Consider the following 20,717-nt stretch of genomic DNA (forward strand, 5'->3'; position numbering starts at 1 on the left):
CTCCCCTCCCTTTAGTTTCCTTGACATACTCAATAGCTGAGCCCCATAAGCCCCTAAATAGCCCAAACCCACTTCAGATGCCACTCCCTCTGGGATCCCCCTTGACAGCTAAGTCTGGGTTAAGTCTATGGGCTATCACAGCACAGTGTGTTTTAACCCAATACTTCTACACGGTACTATCAGTGCCTGTTACCTGACAGTCTCCTTCTCCTTACAGTGAGCTGGGGGAGAGAACTGACTGTATTGGCAGCAGAGTTCATTTACATTTATCTCGAAAATGGTGAACTAGGTAGTTTTAATCAATTTTCACAGAAAACAATGAGAAATAAAGAGGAATACTGTACAGTAAAAAAAAATTCACTTCACCAACGCTATAATAATTTTATGCATGTATGTGCCTAGCATCAACGCTTCAGAATAAAGAAAGCAAAAATGGACAGAATTTCAATGAAAAAAATATATATCCATAATAACAGTGGCAAATTAAACACAACTCCTTACAAAATAAACAAAAAAGTAGTAAGGACATAGTGTTTGAATCATACAGTTAGCGAAGGTGACATAATGCATAAGTAAATAACTACACTCATAAAGGATATATATTCTTTCAAGCATACACAAGACTTTCACAAATATTAATCATATGATCACATGATGATCCTAAAGTTTAACAAATTTAAAAGGATGGGAATCATCCTTGTACATTCCCGAACATATCAAACTTCAACAAAGAGAACATATAAAACAATTTACAAAAAGTACATTCCAGAACATATAAAACTTCAATAAATCAATATAAAACAGATAATCCATCATAAAAAAATAATAGAATAGCTGATTCACAGAACAAGGTATAAAATAAAGAATAAAATTTTAAAAATACTGAATCACATCAGAAGTTAGAGAAATGCAAATTAAACCAATAATGAGGTTCCACTGTATACCTACTGGAATAGATTTATAGTGTTTAATTTAGTGTGTATTTTTTATTTCATAAACAATTTTGTACATGTGTATATTTCACAATACATAAAAATTTGTTAACTGATCATTATGTTCCAAGGACACTCATCAATACCTATTTGTTGGTTTAAAGAATGGAAAATGACCAAAAATATGTTTGTTTTTCTGATTCTCTAATCATTAAATTTGTTTATGGATTTACTAATTTACATAAGAAAAACTGCATAAATTTAATGTATACTGACCAAAATTTTAGACACATCTCCCTAATAAATATTTTTGCAGGTCCTGTTCACTAAGTCTAAAGGAACAGATTGTATTTCTAAATAATTTGATTTCTGTCCAAGTTAACCTTTAAATTTAATAAATTTATGATTGCGCATGAATGATGGGTTAAAAAATTATGCCCAAAATCAATTTTACACAACCTTGGCAGTTGAGCTTCTAACTGGAACATTACTATTTTTCTCATGTGTTGCTATAGCTATTTTCTTCAGAGCAGAGAGTCCAGAACATTTTTTCTTATCAGACCTAAACTGGCTAACAGTGCTGAACCAATTAAATTATGAAGCATATTTTATTCCAAATTAGCTTTTAATTCCCAGTGTGTCTCTGACCCACTTATTCTTAAAACACCCTCCCCAATAGAAATCAATCTCATGTGAAAAAAAAAAAAAATAGACAGATGGAAGAGCTTTTAGCCCAATGAAATAAGATTCTGTTAAAATAATGTCTAATTCAGGCTGACAAATTTGATCATCAATGAGGCCTCTCAATTGATAGAATATGGAGTAAAAATTAATATAATTAATTAATTCACATACTTGCAAAATGTATGTAAATTCTTAAAACTTCTTAAGGTTAAGCAAATTTATTTCTGTAAAACTTGATTTCTGCCACTATAAAATAGGCACAATAGTGGTACCTATTTTTTTGTGTAAGTTAAATAATTTAGTGCATGTTAATGATGTATAGCACAGTGTCTGCATATAATACTTGATTTTTAAAATGTTGGCTCTTAGTAGCATAATACTAAAAAATAGTATTAGCAGCAATGGAAAAAATGTCTCAAATTTAATGTTTAATTTGGAAATAAAGAGAAAAGAAGGCAAGCTCTATTTAGCACGCAATGTTCTATTTCAAAAGTGATAGAAACTAGACATTCAAAAGTAAAAACACTAGGTGATTACTTATTTCAATGTCCAGTCCAAAAACCAGCAGGAGAGACATAAATTCCTCTCTAACTCACCATTACAAGACTTGGACCCTTTGAGTGCAATGCATAATTCGAAATTTGGATCAACATGAGAAAAAATTATATCAATATATAACCTGAGATATAAAAAAAGTGAAAAAAATAACAAACAAAACAAATTATCCATTCACTCATTTATTCACCTGTTTGCTTAAAATTATTTAGCTTTTTCCATGCAAAAATAACTAACTAAATTTAACAATTTATATATTATATAATCAGGCATTTAGTAACTTAAAAATAATAAATTTCTAAGTAATTTTATGTTACTGTGACAGAAGTTCAAGTGTCCAAACTACAATTGGGAAACACTAATTTAGAAAATATTAAAATATTAAAAGTAAAGATGATTAATGTAAATGTGTTTTGTAGAGACTAACTGATAGTCTAACAAGACAGAAGAATTATACAAGACAGAAGAATTATTTCTTATATCAGTGTTTCACTTTATATACATGTGTGTATATATATGTATATATAGAGAGAGAGAGAGACAGAGAGAAAGATGGATAATATCTTTGTCAAAGAACTAATATCCATAGAAAAATAAGCAGGTATTTATCTGCTTAATCTTATTTTTGAAATTTGTATTATATAACTGTTCCTATGAGTCTTTAGGGACTCACAAAAATGGAATTTAGTGTGTCTTGAACCTGTAAAAAAACAGGTTATACTTTTTCTCTTATTGTTAAGTAAGTACAATATTTAAAAGCCAATCCCTTTGATGTTAACTTTTTATTTTGTCAGCTAACTAGCAGTTTGATTGGAGAACTGTCAGTATAAACAGAAACTGATTTGTTGACTGAGGATCATTATTAGCTATTTATAAACCATTTATTTTGCAAATATCTATGCACCCTTGTATTTACACATTAAATGTGTGTTTATTTTTTAAGTGTTGTTGAACTTGAAAGACATATATTTTTATTTTTTAATTAATATATTATTTTTAAACAAAGATCATCACCACAAGATACAAGATTCTCTCTGCCTACTCAATAAGTCTAACTACTAGGTATCATGGCTTTAGGCTGGAGGTTATGTTTTAATCTATACTTTTCTCTGGTTTGTCTCCTTATTACTTAATCATCCAATGAGTTTTACAGAACTGTCAGTTTGGAAGGCAATAAACTGTGTATGGATTTTTCCTCTTCTTTACGATTGAGAAAGTCCCAATCATGGAAGCAATGAAAGAAACTTCCATACACCTAGTACTTCATTTCCTGACAATCAAAGTCATGTGCTAATGATGACCTTAGGCTCCTAGCTACCAATGCGAGACAGACTGACATATACCCATCACTGCTCTGCACAACAATATGTGACAAGTTTTAGGATAAAAACCTAGTTTCTAGCCTAATTACTGAGCAACTGGGCAGCATATCACGTGACCTCATTGAAACAGGCCAAAGGAACAGTGAGCTGCTGAGTCCTCGGGGACATTGATTTGTGGGGCATGTCATTGCTTACTTAGGGATTAAGAAGGTTTCTATTAAGTTCTAAAGACATTAACTAATTATTAATTGTTATCTTTCTTTAAAATTCTCTAAAATATCATGAGAATTTTCTATTTGCAATTTTAAAAGTATGAGATTAAAACATTTTCCAAGTTGAACATTTGTGTCAGTAACATGTTAACATTATGGATATCTAAGATAACAAGGAACACATATTAAAGCACAGAAACTATTTCTTATCTAAGAAGAGACACAATGAAAAAGATGAGGTCAGACAGCTATTCATGAACAACAAAATGCAACCATTTAAAGAAATAACAAACCAATACCTATAGTACCAGATTTGAGTCAGGTATTTTTATCAGTTTTTCTCTCCTAAACAGATTAAAAATTGAAAACACTTTGGCTTTGTACAAGATCACCAACTTTTCAAATATGATTTTACCCTTGTTTTGTTCCTTTTTCTAAAAGGGGCAAAAACACTGCCATTATTTATATATTAACACTATAATTCCTCCCTCACAGATGTTGACATTTAAGTAAGGGGAGATGAAATGTGTTATAAGAAAAAGGAATTGAGCTGAAAGACAGATTTATACATGACCAATCATTTATGTATACACAGCATATTAGAAGCCAACTATGCACTAACTAGGTCCTATGATTTCAAAATGTTCTAAAACTTACCGTTTAAGATAGGGGGGATATTCATGAGAACATAACAATAAAGTGAACATAGTAATGATGATATGAATGAACAGAATGGACAGGAAGAAAAGCTATACAAAAATCTGCTGAATAAAGAAAGAAAGGGCTCATAGTAAAGGCAAAGGTAAAGGTTTAAAGGATAAGTCTTTAAGGTAACTAAAATAGCCTCTAATTCTGGTCTTGTTCTTTACCAGCTATATGACCTTGGAAAAAATCAATAATCTCTTTGAATCTCAGTTTCCTTATCCATACAATTAGATGATTCACACAATCTCTGAGGTCTGTGATATCACAGTTATGAAACCACTATTGCAGAATTTTCTCAAGTTGTACAACGAGTTGCTAAACTGCGTTACGATCCAGGTCTCTAGAAATTTCATATTTATGAAGGTCCTAAACAGATTTCTGTCCTGTCAAAGTCATACCCATGAGATTATCAAAAAGTAGCAACTTTCAGCACTATTTGTACTTATTCGTGTTTTTCAATGCTTTAGAGACTAACACTGCATAGCTTAAAATCCAGCCTACACCATGAAACGCATGTCTACTGTTTGCTATCCTCCAGCTACTGTGGCTGCCTCTCTGCCTTACAACGATGTAAAGCACATTCCTGTCACTGCCTCAGGACTTTTGCATTTCCTCTTCCTTCTGTCTGCAACACTCCTGATTTTGTAAATTTAGCTCTTTTTTGTCTCTATGGTGACTCGTCAGAAAGGTTTTCACTAACTACCTAATCTATGGTGGCAGCATCCAGCCTGGACCTCTCTTCAGCTCACACTCTTCTTTAGTTTCCTTCAGGGCATGTCTTGCCATCTAAAATTATCTTTCATAGTTATTTTACTATTTCATTGTCTGTTTCCCCCAACAAAGAATGCAAGCAGGAATCTCATCTCTTTTGCTCATTTCTGAATACTCGAGTCCCAGGAAGAATGCTTGGCACTGAGTTAATATTTAATGGGAAAAAATGAGAGGAGAAAGGGGACAGAGACAGAGACAAATCTATAAATAAAATTTTGGGAAATGACCATATCAGAGGAATCATTTTCTATTTAATATCTACTTATTTTCTCTATTTTATCATCTAAAAGAAAGTTTGTTATTTATGAAAACATACAAAGGTTTATTGATATCACTTTTAATATGGACAACAGTTCATTTTCAAAAATGGGGTTTAACATGTTCAATTGTACTTAAAACTATATTCAAGTCAAAGTAGATAAGTTAAGGAATAGATAATGGTATTAAATTTATTAGAATTTACTGTCCTTCTAGTAATATGTTGAATTTTTTTTTGTTCTACATGCAACATAACATATTATATCAAGACTATATTTGTCCGTTTTGTTTTTTTTTTTAAGCTATAATAAAATTTTTTTCTACTTCCTTCATTTCCTAAACTGGATCTCATGCTACTAAACACTCCTCTCTTGTAAATTTCTACCTTTTTTTCAAGATATTTTCTTGTCTTTCTATTTATGTTACCTGTATAGCTATTTCTTTGCCTTTCTCCTTGCTGAGCTCTACTTCTTGTATTCCTCCTAAAAGGCTGGTGCTCTTCAAAATTTCAGCTTTGATCGTTGTTTTGTCTCTCACACCTTTGATATCACATTTTTGCTGATGACTTCCAAACATTATATTTAGTACAGTCCTCTCTCCTCTGCCTGTCCATAAATCAATTTGCCCTCTACATGCTACCACTTCCGTATCCCAGTGAAATCTAAATTTGATGTGTTTGTATTCAACAAACTACTGTAAGGGTTTACTGCATTCCTGACACCGTTCAAGAACTTTAATATATATTTACACTTAATTTTCAGAAAACTCTATAAAGCAAGTATTATTATTTTTTTAAAAAACTGAGGTAGGGTTAGTTCATGCCATTTACCCAGTCACTCAACTAATAAGTGATGGAAAGAGGATTTCATCCCAGCACTTCCATTGACCCAGATCTCTCAACATGAAACCTAGGATATTTTCTAAACAACTCCTCCTTACCTCACATCAAAATTGCCACTATGTTACAGTGATTTTATACTTCCTCCATATTTCTCTAATTCATTCTTCCTCTTTAACTCAAGTGCCTTAGTTCAATACTTCACAATTTTTTTCCCGAAACACCTCAGTAGCCTTCTCACTTTTCACGGCGCTCCTTCCAATACATCCTGTATGCTGCCGGGAGTGATCTTTCCAAAACCAAGTCTAATCACGTAACTTTCCTGCTTAAAACTATCCAGTGATTACCCACTGCCTTCATGACAAAATCCAAACTCCGTAGCGTAATGTTTAAGGCCAAGAATCTTCATGGGCTCCCACTGTGTTATAAATCCTACACTCCAGATATACCCATTCCCTACAATTTCCTGAAGGTATAATGCTCATCCACAAATACATGCTTTTTCAGATCTATTCCTTTATCTTTAGTCCCACTCCCAGTTGGAAGAGATGACACTTCCAATTATGGTTTTACTTGCTTGTCTTCACTAATTTATTCAGACATCTCTTGAAAGCTATGTTCATAACTTCTACTTCTGTACATTCAACTTCTCCCATGGTAGCTGGCTCATATTAGGCAATGAATGAAAGAAAGGACAGACAAGTGAAATACTTTAAGCTTATCTTAAGGGTTTTATCAGACCAATGAGATAACCACTGAATAGAGAATGATATTAAGTTTGGCATTTGTGATGCAGCTGTAGCCATCTAAGCAAAGCTTTGATATTAAACCTCCCTTCTAACAGTAGCATAAGCATTATACTCCACTAAAAGTCAATTGATACCTTTTGCCAGCACCAGCTGCCTTAAAGCAGGAGTATCAAGAAATATAATTCCGCAATGCTGGGACTTGGATCAAAAAGCTTCAGATAGCAGAGATACTCTGGCAGTATTCTGCACCAATGTCCACATCTATTAAGTTATTTACTAACTAGTGTTATTATCTATTGCATGTTGGGATTTCTTTGGGGTGTGGTAGAATTGGACAGATGGGTTGAAAGTCTTCCTTCGGGCATAATACACATAGGATTGAGCAGATGGGTTCCAATTATTAAACTTCAGGCCCGACAAAGCAGGGAGAAAAAGAAAACAGCATTGTCTAGTAACAGATAAAAATATAGTTAGGAATGGACAAATTTAAAAACAAGATTTGAGCCCTGGTTGGTATGGCTCAGTGGATGGACTGAGTGCCGACCTGTGAACCAAAAGGTCACTGGGTCAATTCCCTGTCAGGGCACATGCATGGATTGTGGGCTGGGTCGCTCTTCAGTTGGGGTGGGTAAGAGGCAACCACACATTGATGTTTCTTTCCCTTTCTCCCTCCCTTTCCCTCTCTCTAACAATAATACATATATAAAATCATTAAAAAATAAAAAGAAATAAAAATAAGATTTGAAATGTACAAATCAAAACTGGACAGTGGCACAGTGACACTTCCCTTAAAAGGTACATATTTTCAGGCAACATTTTTGTTATAGTGATAAGTAACTTCACTTAATGAAAAAAGACCAGTCATAGCAATGGAAGATGTCAACTTGAAATACATTTTCTAATAACAAAACAAGACTCAGTTTTATTTAATATTTCTATCAGTCAACTGAGTGAGGATTTTATAGAACATTAACCAAATGAGTGAGCAAATGGTAGTAATCTGGGAGGAAAAGCTCAGAATCCAAAAGAATTTCTCCACTGTGAAAAGATGGATGAGATAATAAAATAGAGATAAGTAAAAATATTGTACTTAGATCCCCCAAAACCCAAAGGAAAACCAAGTAATTCCTACATGAATGTACAGTATAGAGATATCTATGTGAGGTAGTGATCGGCAGCCGTCCGTCTCGAGAGACGATGGTGTAGCTTCTTAAGAGTCTATCTGCACCGCCGAGAATGGCTGTGCAGTCCGACTCAGGAGTGACACGGTATCTGTCTCCTCCCGTGTTGAATCGACATCTTGCGATGACGCTGAAGCTACAGAGCCTGGGCAGGGTAATATGGAGGGTCTGCTGTTGCCCATGCAGCAGACCCCCCCTCTCTTCGCAGCTGAAGGGTCCAAGGGAAAGACGGAGTCGATACAGCTTGGGTTCAGGTGCGCCGCAGGAGTTGCCGGTGTTGACTACAACGTCAAACCGCCTTAGGGACTCCGGCTCCGGATTTTCTGTCGGGGTTTACTCCCTTAGCCTTTCCCCTGAAGAGGTATGCCGCAAGGCAGCGGAGGTTTTTTGGAGTCAGAGTTTTCCTTCTCTGATGTACCCTGACTGGAAGATCGAACCAGCGACACTTAGCTCGCAGGCCGACGCTCAATCCACTGAGCTAAACCAGCCAGGGCCAATGTGAGGTAGTACATATAAAAAAAAAAGTAGAAATTGGAGTTGACAATGCAGTTGTAAGGACCAGCAGATGGCATGGCTAGACAAACAAGTTAGTTTAATCTTTGGCTATATGGGTAGAAGAATTGTATCTGTTATGGTAGCTGGAAGCTGACTGTGCTGGAGAGCATCCATTTCCAAACTCTGCCCTTCTTTACTTTGTTCAGTGTCCCAGGCTGCTGCTGACATCTAAGCACTATATCACTAAGGTCTCCTTTATTCAGAGTTCCAGTGAGTTTTGGACAAAATGGTAGTATAAACAAGGAAACAAGGGAGGAAAGAGAGTGAGATCAGGATATTTTTTCCCATAGGTCCTTCCTGGTAATGAGTGAGTCCCAGCCACACAAAAGACTGGGCTGGTGTCTGACAACCATTTCCACTCTCCCCCTTTTATCTGGGATTCCAGTAATGAATTCCTTTCCTCACTCCTTTAGGGCAAACAGATAAGAATTCTCTGCTGTTACTAGCCCTAGGGTATGCCCTAGGCCATTTGGATTTTTGTAAATGGTTTCTTTATCAAATCTATTCAGACTGTCCAAAGCAGTATGACCTCTATTTTCTGCAGGTACCCTGATAGATGAACTACAAATCTATTAAACACCTATTATATTCTAAGCACTTAGTAGGAGCTGTTATGTTTAGTGGTTTCAATACCCCTTCAGGGTAGGTTCTATTGTTGTTTTGTACTTTACAGGTGAAGGAACAGAGGTGTCCAGAAATTGATTTGTTTTAGGTCAAACAGCAAATAGATGACCATGTTCAATGTGATCCTTAACTGCTATTCTTGTTTCATTCTGTTCAGAATAAGTCAGGTCTTATTTTTATATTCTTTTTTAGAATTATTTATTTGTTTATTTATTTAGTTATTTTTAGAGAGAGGGGAAAAGAGAAAGAGAGGGACAGAAACATCACTGTTTGGTTGCCTCTCACTCACGCCCCCAACTGGGGACCTGACGTGCAACCTGGTCATGTGCCCTGACTGGGAATTGAACCAGCGACACTTGGCTCACAGGCCGACGCTCAATCCACTGAGCCACAGCAGCCAGGTTATTTTTATATTCTTATTCAGGGGGAATAGTCCTTTCCCCCAGGCTTCATACTCTCAGAGGAATTAAAAATCAAGTGCGTTTAGTGACAATGTTAGGAACTGTGAGGAGATCTCATTATTCTGAGAAATGTGTAGAGAATGCAAGTTTATAAAATCTTTCTGAAAAGTAACTTAACAATATATATCAAGGACCTTAAAACATGTACTTGTCCTTAGCCCATTAATTACACTTATACAAGTCTATCCAAAGGAAATAATCAGAGATATGATAATGATTTAAGTGCTAAGATGCTCATTACAGAGTAAGTTACAAAGACAAAAAAAAAAAATCTGAAATAAACTTGATATTCAATAATATAAAAGTGGTTCACTAAATTATTATACATGTGTATATGTGTTCACATAGATATGGAATATTAAAGCTATTAAAATTGAGTTTTTGAGGGAACCCTCATATACTGCTGGTGGGAATGTAAATTGATGCAGCCACTCTGGAAAATAGTATGAAGATTCTTCAGGGAACTAAGAATAAAGCTACCAAATGACTCAGAAATCCCTATTCTGGGTATCTACTTGAAAGTTTTGAAACCACTTATTTGTAAAGAAATATGCACCCCTATTTTCATTGCAACATTATTCATAATAGCCACGACATAGAAACAATCCAAATGTCCTTCATTGGATAATTGGATAAAGAAGATTTGGTATATATGCATACTGAAATACTGCTCAGCCATAAAAAAGATAAAATATTGCCATTTACAGCAATGTAGGGAAATCTTGAGAGTATTGTGCTTAATGAAATAAGTCAGAAAAGGACAAGAACCATATAATATTATTTATATGTGGGATATAAAACAAAAAGCAATAAATGAACAAACAAAACTGAAAACTCATAGATACAAGCAACAGAATGGTAGTTACCAAGGGGGAAAGAAAGTAGAGGAGTGAAGGAAGAAGGAAAAGGGGGTCAACTACAAGTTATAGAAGCAGATTTGACTTCAGATGGTGAAGACACAATAGAGTACACAGTTGCATTATAGAGTTGTGTTATTAAGTGGTACACCTAAAATTTAAATACTGCTGTTAACCAATGATACCCTAATAAATTTAATAAAAATTTATGTCTTAGACAGTAAGCCGGGAAAATTTCACATTTTTAACATAGGATCCAAAATATTATCAAACTATATGCCCTTCATGTTAAAGTGTGTGTATGTGTATTCATGCATGTGTAGAAAAAAAATTTAAGACAAAACTACAAAATATTTACTGTGATTATCTTTACATTTGCAAATATGAGTGATTATGTGATTTTTTCTACATAATTTTCTATTGCTTTGCTGTATTTTTCAGTTAAATTGAAAATATAAAAATTATTTTAAAACACTATAACTATGTAGTAATAATAATAATTAAATCAATTATTATTTAACCATAGTTAAAATAATAGAAACTGAAAAAGAGAAGATTCAAGAAAATGTGAATGAAGGACTATCAAAGGGAAGGGAATCTGACAGTCATCTTATATGGATCAAATGAAAACCTGAACCAACAGAAATTAGAGGAAGACAGAATTTGGCTTAATAGCAAGAAAATAATTCTAATGGAATTTTTTTTTAAGTGGGAACAAGTTGTCTCCAAAGGTTTTGAATTTTTTCCTTTTTTTTTTTTTTTTTTGGTTGTTGTCACTGGAGCTATTCAGGAAGTATCTTGACCACAATTTTTCAGGAATCTCCTTATAATGATTAAGCTTTGGACAGGTAGTTAGGTCTAGAATTCTCTTCACCAGAAATTTTAAAATGCAATGTTATCCAACAACATATCTAAATATTTTCTCACCATCAGAGATTTATTTCTCTGGGATAAGGTATTGTTGTTTCTAAGAATTCCCTTTTAATTCCTTTTGAAGACCAAGTTGAATGCCTCCCCAAGCTCTTCCTTTGGAGGCAGAGCACATGTCTTCTTCATTGTACCCTTATCACCTACAACACTTCCAAGTATATAGTCTACCTAGAGCAACTCATGTCTTTTGTTTGTTTAAGAAAGACAGTGTACCAGTCCTGTCAATACACTAGCCCAGATCCACTCCATCCTGCCTGCCATTCAGCAAAGGAAACTCCCAGCACCCACAGAGTCTCTGGGTTCTCCACTAGCTACAAAAGGAACCACCAAACATAACAAAGACAGAGGAGCTCATTGGTTTGGAGGTGGACCAGATGAATTATTTACCTTATCCCCAGATTTTCCCCTTTGTCCCAAGATGTGGAGGTTCTATAAAGGCTTCTCTCAAGACATATCACATAGCCAAGCAAACAACCATGTTCCCTTGAGAAGCTGTGGCCAACTTGTATTTGTCTTTCCTCTTTTTTTCTTCACTCTCTTTTCCCTTTACTCATTATTTGCTTCAGTAAAGCATCAGCACATAAGCTTTGTTTCAGGTCTGTTATACCAAGGGCATACACTAGGAGAGCAATTGAAATTTTATTGTGAGTTAGTTTAGCAAAGCACAACAAATCCATCCTATGAGATCTTCCAGAAGGGTGAGCTACAGGTAAATTCTCATGCCAAGAACTGAAGGAAGAACAGATCTGTGGCCTAAAAGCAGGCAAAAGGAGCCCTGGGATGAGCATGAGGACTCTGGGACCAGAAACATAGCCTGATGTCAGTGGGTGGACATGAGAGTATGACCAACAAAAGTGACCTCCATCTGTGTCAAAAGCTTGCTGAAGAAAACCTTTACTCACTCCTTGCCTTAGACTTCCCCAAACTCCATTAAGCAACCTGCTAGATGACCTCATCACTTCCTTAGGTCTTTCTCACAGAGCTAACTTCCCATGATGCTCCCAACCAGCGTGCCCTTTACTCACCGACTTTCAGCTCCCCACCTGCAATTACTATGCAGGCCACACTCAAAACATTGCTTCTGTCCACAGGGAATTCTAAAGTCCCCATCACATAGAGGCCTTTGAGGGATGGAAGGTCTGTATCCACAAGGACAGTCCTGTCTGCAGAAAGAAAAGAAGTTGCTCAGACATGTAACTGAAACAAGAATTGCCTTCCCCCCTCCAGTGATTTGCTGTGCAGTTCTCCAGGAAATTTGGGATCTGCTTACATTGCTACCTATGTCAGGACAGGTGCAGAATGTGGAGGAACAAATAGTTTGCCAAAGACTGGGCCTTAATAAAGAGGCAGGGGGAGGAAAAAAGACATTATTCATAAATGCTGCCATTGCTTAACAAACCAAGTGTTACAGCCAAAAGGCACTGCTTGTGTCCCAACCGCCTATTTTAGTGCAAATGTATGGGTGAGGTCCTGCACTTTGTCCCTGTTCCTTTGGCTCTTGTTTCAGAGAGGTAGAGAAAACCACAGATGTGATCTTGGCCTCTGAATTCAGACCATTTGGATGTGAATCCCTGTTGTGCTACTTACTAGCTGTGTGGGCCAACGACTTTATCTCTCTGGGGTGCAGTTATCTAATCAGTTAAGTGGGTATGATAATAATAAAACCACCAGCTTTATTCATAGGGTTTTTGTGAAGGTTAAATTAGTTAATAGATCTGAACTACTTATGTAGTATTAGTCAGCTGTTCTCAATGCCCCAGTTCCTACCATGTAAAGCAAAGTGTCTGTCTGGTACATGCTCAATAAATGCTAAATATTTTTATTATTTGTACTGTTGTTCATTAGTGTGGCATGCTTGTAGAGGTCATAGGACAACTTAAAACCATTATTCTTCGTTTGCTCTTTCTTAAAAAGTTTCCTTACAACTTCAGAAGAAAGAATCATAGACTTTTGCAAAAGTAAAAATAGAGCAATAAATGAATAAAAATTTTCATTTAAAACAGTAAATATTTTACATATGCCAAAATACTGTGTTACATTCTGAGGCTTAGGAGTAATTTAACACAAATAAAATATATCAAATAAATATTTCTACTTAAATTTCAAGCACCATAATCAGTGACACATGTAAATATTTTTAAGTAATTTTGTTAATATAACTTCATGTTGTATTTCAGTAAACAATGTACCCTGCTGCGCTTAAGGATCTTCCCCCTAAATTAGGCTGCCACAAGTTGTCTTTTCCAGTTTCTGCCTACTTTCCTAGTTATGAGACAGCTATATCGTCCTGTGGTAGAGACTACGATGTTGTAACCAATCATTTTCCTTTTCCTCCTGGATACAGAGTAAGACCACCTTTTCCAGTTACCTTTGCAGTTAGATGAAGCCATGTGACTGAGTTGTATTCAATAAAATATAGGAATAATTGAAGTGTGACATCTCTAGGCCTGGTCCGTAAATTCACCTCTATATGCTCACCCTTTTCCCTGGTCTCTCACTTGAACAGAACAGTAGTTCTCAAAGTATGGTCACAATCCAACAGCATCAGCACCACCCACTCATCTATCAAAATCAGCCTAAGTTTTAGTTTTGCTTGAAAGCCATTCCCAGTCCCACCTTTGGATCCACCACTCCCCCTGTGAAAAGCTCTCTCTCTGTCACTCTCCAGTTATAACCCAGTACATTCTTATGATAGAGCACTAAAACACACTATTGTAATTGCATACATATTATTGTATGTAAGGAGGCAACTATTACTGAGCTAGCCTCAGTGTAATTATATCTTTCTCTCCCACTGTCACTTCCTTAAGTGAAGAGACCATATACATTTTTTAAATCCCTAGTGCTTATTGTGACATCAAAGATAAAGATGTTGAGTTTAGTTCCCTACATACCTTAAATTCAAGAGTTTATTAGTAACTGATACAAAATGAATAATCAGGCTAAACAGATGAAAATATATATATATAAATATATATTTATATATATATATATTTCAATTTCACCTCTAGTACTTTATAAGCATGCAAAAAAAAAGTAAAATATCAAGAGAATTTCTAGGTTTAAGTAACATTTTATGGGATCATGACTTCACTATAATTTTAAGAGTAAGACAAATTATTTCAAGGAATCAAGCACTTCTCATTTCTATACAAATGGCCCATTCTACCAATGTTTGGCTGTTGAGCCTGTTGTACAAAGCAATTAAATTGCTTCAATAAATGCTTTCTCTCATTAACATAGTGCTCAGAGATACATAAAAGCATGATATTCGCTCTCTTTTGAATATTCTCTTCAGTTAAATCATGACAATTACATGGAATTTAAAATTTCTCTTTAATCTTTACCACATACCCCATTAGAAGAATTTTTTCTTTTAATTGCCCTACCCACTCCAAATATACCAACAAATTTCCACAAATCACAGATAGCTTAACTATTATAAGCTCTGGGAGACCAGAGACCATAGCTGTCATTCTCACTTTCACTTGCTCAGCACCTTGAACAATACCTATCATATAGTAAGTGCTCAAAAATAACACCAACAAATGCATGCTCATGTGCACAGACCCACCACATGTAGAATCCAATAGCTAACAGAAAGAAAGAATAGAATGAAGACAAGAGTAGAAATATTGCTCTTCTTTCAGTGCCACCTTCCCTTTGAAATATCCTGGATCTGTCTATTCACCTTTTCATCTTTTCTCCTTTCTTTCCCAATCATGTGTCATATCTTTCTGGGTAGTGGGAATTCAAAGATGAGTCAGACATGTTTCCCACCATCAGATGAAGACAAACAAATAAATACAGTGCAGGATACTTGAAGTGCTAATATACTTTTCCATCATGTGGAGGCTGACCCTATCTTCATTCCTATCTACTTCAAAATGACAAGTCTATTAATGTACCTCTTAGAGAACAACTCTGCTGAAATAAACAGATGTCCTAAAAAATAGTTTTACAAAGGAATTCTCCTTTTATCACTATAACAGAAATTATAGTTATCATTGCAAGTAGCAAAATAATGCATCCTAATGTACTCTCCAGACAGATCAGCTGCAGATTCATATTGATCAACCCTCAGCTATAACAGGTTTTAGAGGATTTCTCCCTGTTCCAGATGTAGAAAGTTAGAATCAATGTGCCCCATTCTCTAGAAGTAGTGCTCTTTCCATGAAATCATTCAAGACATTTCAGAAAAATCACTCAGAAGGTTACTTATACAACCCACTTAAAAATATGAATGATAGACCATCTCTGATTTAACTGTGGCCCACTGCTTTTCAACTTGTCTTGACTTGGCCAAGGCTACTACATTCTACTCTGTCAGTGACCAATCTATCCTACTTAAGAAAATGATCACTGGCATATGGAGGGAACCATCTGGAATTTCTGTTGCTCAATGGGAGGCTGATGGGGGAACAGATCTGGAAAGAGACTCCAAAAAGAATTAATGAGTACCAGATGTAATTAAAGATTGCTCCCCCTCAACCAAAGGACCTCAGGACCAGCCATGGAGTGGTGTCTCTTGGTTCCAAATTGCATCCTCTTTGCACTTGTTCATCCATCAAGCACTAAACATGCCACCATCTTTATTCTAGTATAATTTGCCAAGAACTGTTGTGTTTTGTTTACAGAAAGGGTTATGTTTTGGAAATTAGAAGCATAAAGCTTTAGAAATAATATCTTGAAAGTTAACATTAAGGAGAAATCATCTGAATGTCTCCATGTATCAAGTGCAACAACAAGAGGCTTTAGTCTTTTATAAATGTATTATCTATCCTTAAGAACAGAAAGCCTGAATAAAACTTAAGGGCAGATATCTCTGACAGAGGGGTAGGGGCTTCCTTTGTATCAGGGATAGTCTGACTTTCATAGTTACAAAGCATTCCATATAATTTCAACACCAAATTTAAACTCAACTTCTCCCCCACCAAAATCTGGGATCAAGGTCACTATTGTGCAGCATTCCAAGGGTCTGACACTTGTCTAAATCCCGTAGAAATGAGATCAAGGGCAAAGGGCACAGATCTTGGGAATAATAATGAGGTCACATGAACAGGCATAATTTAGGGCAGGCAGACCCACTGCTTGTATGATATTCACTGTGTCAGGCCCCATAACTTACATGGTGAAGACGGTTTCCACTACAGCCCAACTATTGTCAGGAACACAGCCTACACCAGCTTTGGACATAGCTCAAACTTCTGAGGGACAGTGATGGCATGCAAGGGCAAAGCAAGACATACAGGGACATATAAGGACTATTTATAGGCTCATTATTTTCCATTATGTACCTGTCACAATAAATGGGTTTGTTTCTACAATCAGTCTTGGCCCTAATAATTTTCCAAAAATATGCAAGTCAATGGAAAAGTTAAGTTTTAATGCCATTGGAATCACTAATGACACCATCTTCTTTCTTCAAAAGAGAATACTTATAGCTCTCAAGTGACTACTTTAAATAAACATTTACAATAATTGCAGGTGGTATTTTTTCTTTTTAGTATTGTTTAACTTTTGGTGAATCTAACAATTTATTCAAATATGTAGTCCATCACAATTTATGAGAAACACTAGCATATCCAAAACAAGAGACGTAAATCATTCACAGGTATGCAGGGTTAACATAATTGAAAATTAGTGTCAAGTAGGATATTTTACAGAAGTGATGGTATTTGTTTATCAATAATTCATTCTCTAGTGGAAAAAGCCTGCCTTTTTCATTAAATGCACATAGGTGGTTTCTTTATTCTAATCTGCCTATCAATTTTTTCCAAGCTGGTCTTAGAAATAGACAGAAGAGGCAGTTTTCAAAGTGCCCAGATGCATATGATCAAAGCCTGAAGGCTGGCTTCCTTAAACTTTGAAGAAAAACCATCTGCCTCTGTGTGTGTGTGTGTGTGTGTGTGTGTGTGTGTGTGTGTGAGAGAGAGAGAGAGAGAGAGAGAGAGAGAGAGAGAGAGAGAGAGAGAGAGAGAGAAGAGGGTGATGGAAGAAGGGAAGGAAGAAAAAAGAAGCTCTAATCATTCTCACCTCATGGGAAGAGACCAATTTAAATTTTGGATAATAAATTTTCATCTCACTCCCCACTTACACTCTCTCTGTGTCTTTTCTAACAACACAGTGACATGCATATATTCCCATAGTAAAAACATCTTAAATTATGATATTTTAATTGATCAATAAAATGTTTAACATACAGTGTTTATCTCTTCCTCTAGTGTACACCATCTGTTCTTCAAAAATATTTGAATCTGTTTAATAGGAAGTTCTTTAAGTAAAATTCCTAACTGTATCAGACCAATCCTCTGAATCCCAAATTCTGAAAAGAAAAGGCCAGAAGGTGCTGCTGTTTTCATAAAAATGGGAAAAAAATCTGTGTCTTTCTTTATTCCAGGCTTTCTTTGTTTCATTTTTTTAATCTTAAAATGGTAGTATGCTGCTTTTCTGTCTGTAAGTCCTCAAAGAATTCAGAATGGCGGACTTGATGCTGCCTTTTTCAAAAAATAATTTTAATATTTAAAAATATTGATGTATAATTGACATACAAAAAGTTGTACATATTTAATGCATATAACTTAATCGGTTTGGAGATAAGTATACACCCATGAAATCATCACCACAATCTACACTATAAACCTATCCATCCCCTCCAAAAGTTTTCTCTGCTTTTTAATTAATTTGCATTACTATTATTTTGTAATAAGAATATTTAACATAAGATCTACTATTTCAAGACATTTTAAGCATATAATACATAATTGTTTACTGTAGACACTACAGTAAACAGTAGATCTCTAGAATTTATTCATCTTTCATAACTGAACTTTGTGTCTTTTCACCACTTTCTTTCTTATTTCCCCTCCTCCCAGCCTCTGGCAACCACCCGATTAAAAAATGGGCAAAGTAACTGAATAGAATTTCTCCAAAGAAGACAGAAAAATGGACAACAGATATATGAAAAGATGTCATCATCACCAATCATTAGAGAAATTCAAATCAATACCATAATAAGATACCACCTCACACTTGTTAATATGACTCTTATATTTAAAAAAAAAAAAAAAAAAAAAAAAGTGTTCTCAAAGGATGTGGAGAACAGGGAACTCTGGTGCACTGTTGGTAGGAATGTAAGTTGCTGTGAAAAACAGTATGGAAATTATTCAAAACATTACAACTAGAACTACCATATGATCCAGCAATCCCACTATGAGATTCTTTAGTTTTCTTTAGTGTTATTGGTTATTTTTTCTCAATCTTTTGATTGTTTCTTCTAACAAGGAAAATACCCCCAAATATTATTAAGTTCCTTTAAAATAAGTGCTTGGAGTCTATCTGATTTTAAAAATTACATATAGTATTTCATAAATGCATAATTGATGCCTAAGAGAAAGTTTAGAATACCTGACCAGTAAATATTGAATAAATAACCTTTATTCTACATATTAATATGTTGCATCAAAATTCATAATTTTAGAGCAAAGTAGTCTATATTTTATGCTTCTAAATTTATAAAGTTTTTATATTTTATATAAAAACAAAATTATCAATGATTCTGCATTCTCCCTGGAGATATATAAATATTTTTTAAATTTCCAAAGCCTTTAAAAGCTTTTTAAATTCCAATAAATTATATTTATTCAATACAAAGAGTTCTTGCTTGGGGTTTCCTAAATTAGTTTCTTTATCCTTGATTCAAATATTGTACCATGGGCCACAAAGTTTCCTAGAACCTTTATTCCCAGTTATAAGTTTTTCAACAATAATATCCAGATTTTACAACCTCTGTCAAAAGTCCCAACACTCTAAAATATCTCTGTACTGCCTAGAAGTGATACAGAAATCTCCATCTTTTTAATCCCGGGTGCCTAGAAGTCTCCTAGAGAAGCATTATACATAAAGAAAAGCATTATCACTAACCAAGAAATGTATTCATTCATCTGTTCATTCATTTAGAAACTATTATCTAGTTCCTGTAAAATAATGATATATGCCAAAAATATATATATAAATAAAACAAGAGATGTAAATATTTTTGAGATTTATCAGGTAAGCTTTTGGTGAAAGGAAGTAAATCTGAATCCTTTTTAGCATTTGCTTCTGATACCCACCAAGATAACCATGGCAAACAAAGGCAGTATTTTAAAGTAAAGAAGACAGCATCTATTTCTCCCTTCCTTCTAGTGCTCATCCATCCCTGAGAACCCAATGCCATCAGTTGTTCCTAATTCCCTAATGGTCAAAATACTACTGGCACCCTCATTTACATATACTTCACATATATCCATCATCTAAGTAGTGTTATAGTTCCAGTTGCTTCTCAACTGTGTCCCCATTCTCTCTCTAGGCTCCATTCGCTGGTACCTGGCAAATAAAGAATTAGTCTAGGGCAAACACAGTGGCCAATTCATTTATTACTATTTTTCCAAGAAGCAGTTTGGTGCAACAGAATGTTCACCAAATTAGAATTCAGACAAATCTCAGTTTGAACCCCAAATAAAATATTCTTTGGGAAAATTGCTTAGTTTCTCTCACTATCATGGAGGTAATTGCAAGAATTAGGTAAAATACTACATAAAAATGTACTGCAGTGCCTGGTACACAGGAAGCACAAAAGTAGTAGTAGCTATGTCCTGTTTTGTATAGTCAATATATACGTGCACTTTTGAGTGTTCAACTCTATATCTGCCTCTCTGTCTGATAAGCTGAAGAGACACAGTCCTTGCTCTCATGCAACATAAAATTTTATGGAGAAAATAGACATTTAAAGACAATCATACAAATAACTATATAGGCAAAAGCATGCTAAGTGATAAGAAAAAAATGCATAATGTGATGAAGTTAGAGTACTCTACAGAGGGAATGGAAAGTAAAAGGTGGAAAAGAACTTCATACAATAAAAGACTGAAAAGCAGCAAAGTTGCCTGGGCTGCAGAATTTGGAGGAGGGTTGTAAAAGGTGGGCCTGGATAGGCAGGCAAGGGTGCAGATCAGACAGGACATTGAAGGCTATGCTACACATTAGAGACTTTATTCTTCTAAGAATGACATTAAGCCAGGAAATGGTTTTATGTGGGAAAA

The 20,717-nt window shown here is 35.1% G+C and overlaps 1 protein-coding gene across 1 annotated transcript in view; it reads right to left on the reverse strand.

Moving 5' to 3' along the window:
* PKHD1 (PKHD1 ciliary IPT domain containing fibrocystin/polyductin) overlaps window positions 1–20,717 on the reverse strand; it is a 440,427-nt gene that overhangs the window by 152,569 nt on the left and 267,141 nt on the right. The window contains exon 52 of the mRNA XM_090282575.1: window positions 12,660–12,797. Coding sequence (XP_090138701.1) covers window positions 12,660–12,797 — 138 coding nt within the window. The remainder of the gene's footprint in view (window positions 1–12,659; window positions 12,798–20,717) is intronic.

The sequence above is a fragment of the Furipterus horrens genome, unplaced genomic scaffold (assembly GCF_987537825.1).
Source record: "Furipterus horrens unplaced genomic scaffold, mFurHor1.1.pri manual_scaffold_6, whole genome shotgun sequence".
In the NCBI taxonomy this organism is placed as follows: Eukaryota; Metazoa; Chordata; class Mammalia; order Chiroptera; family Furipteridae; genus Furipterus; species Furipterus horrens.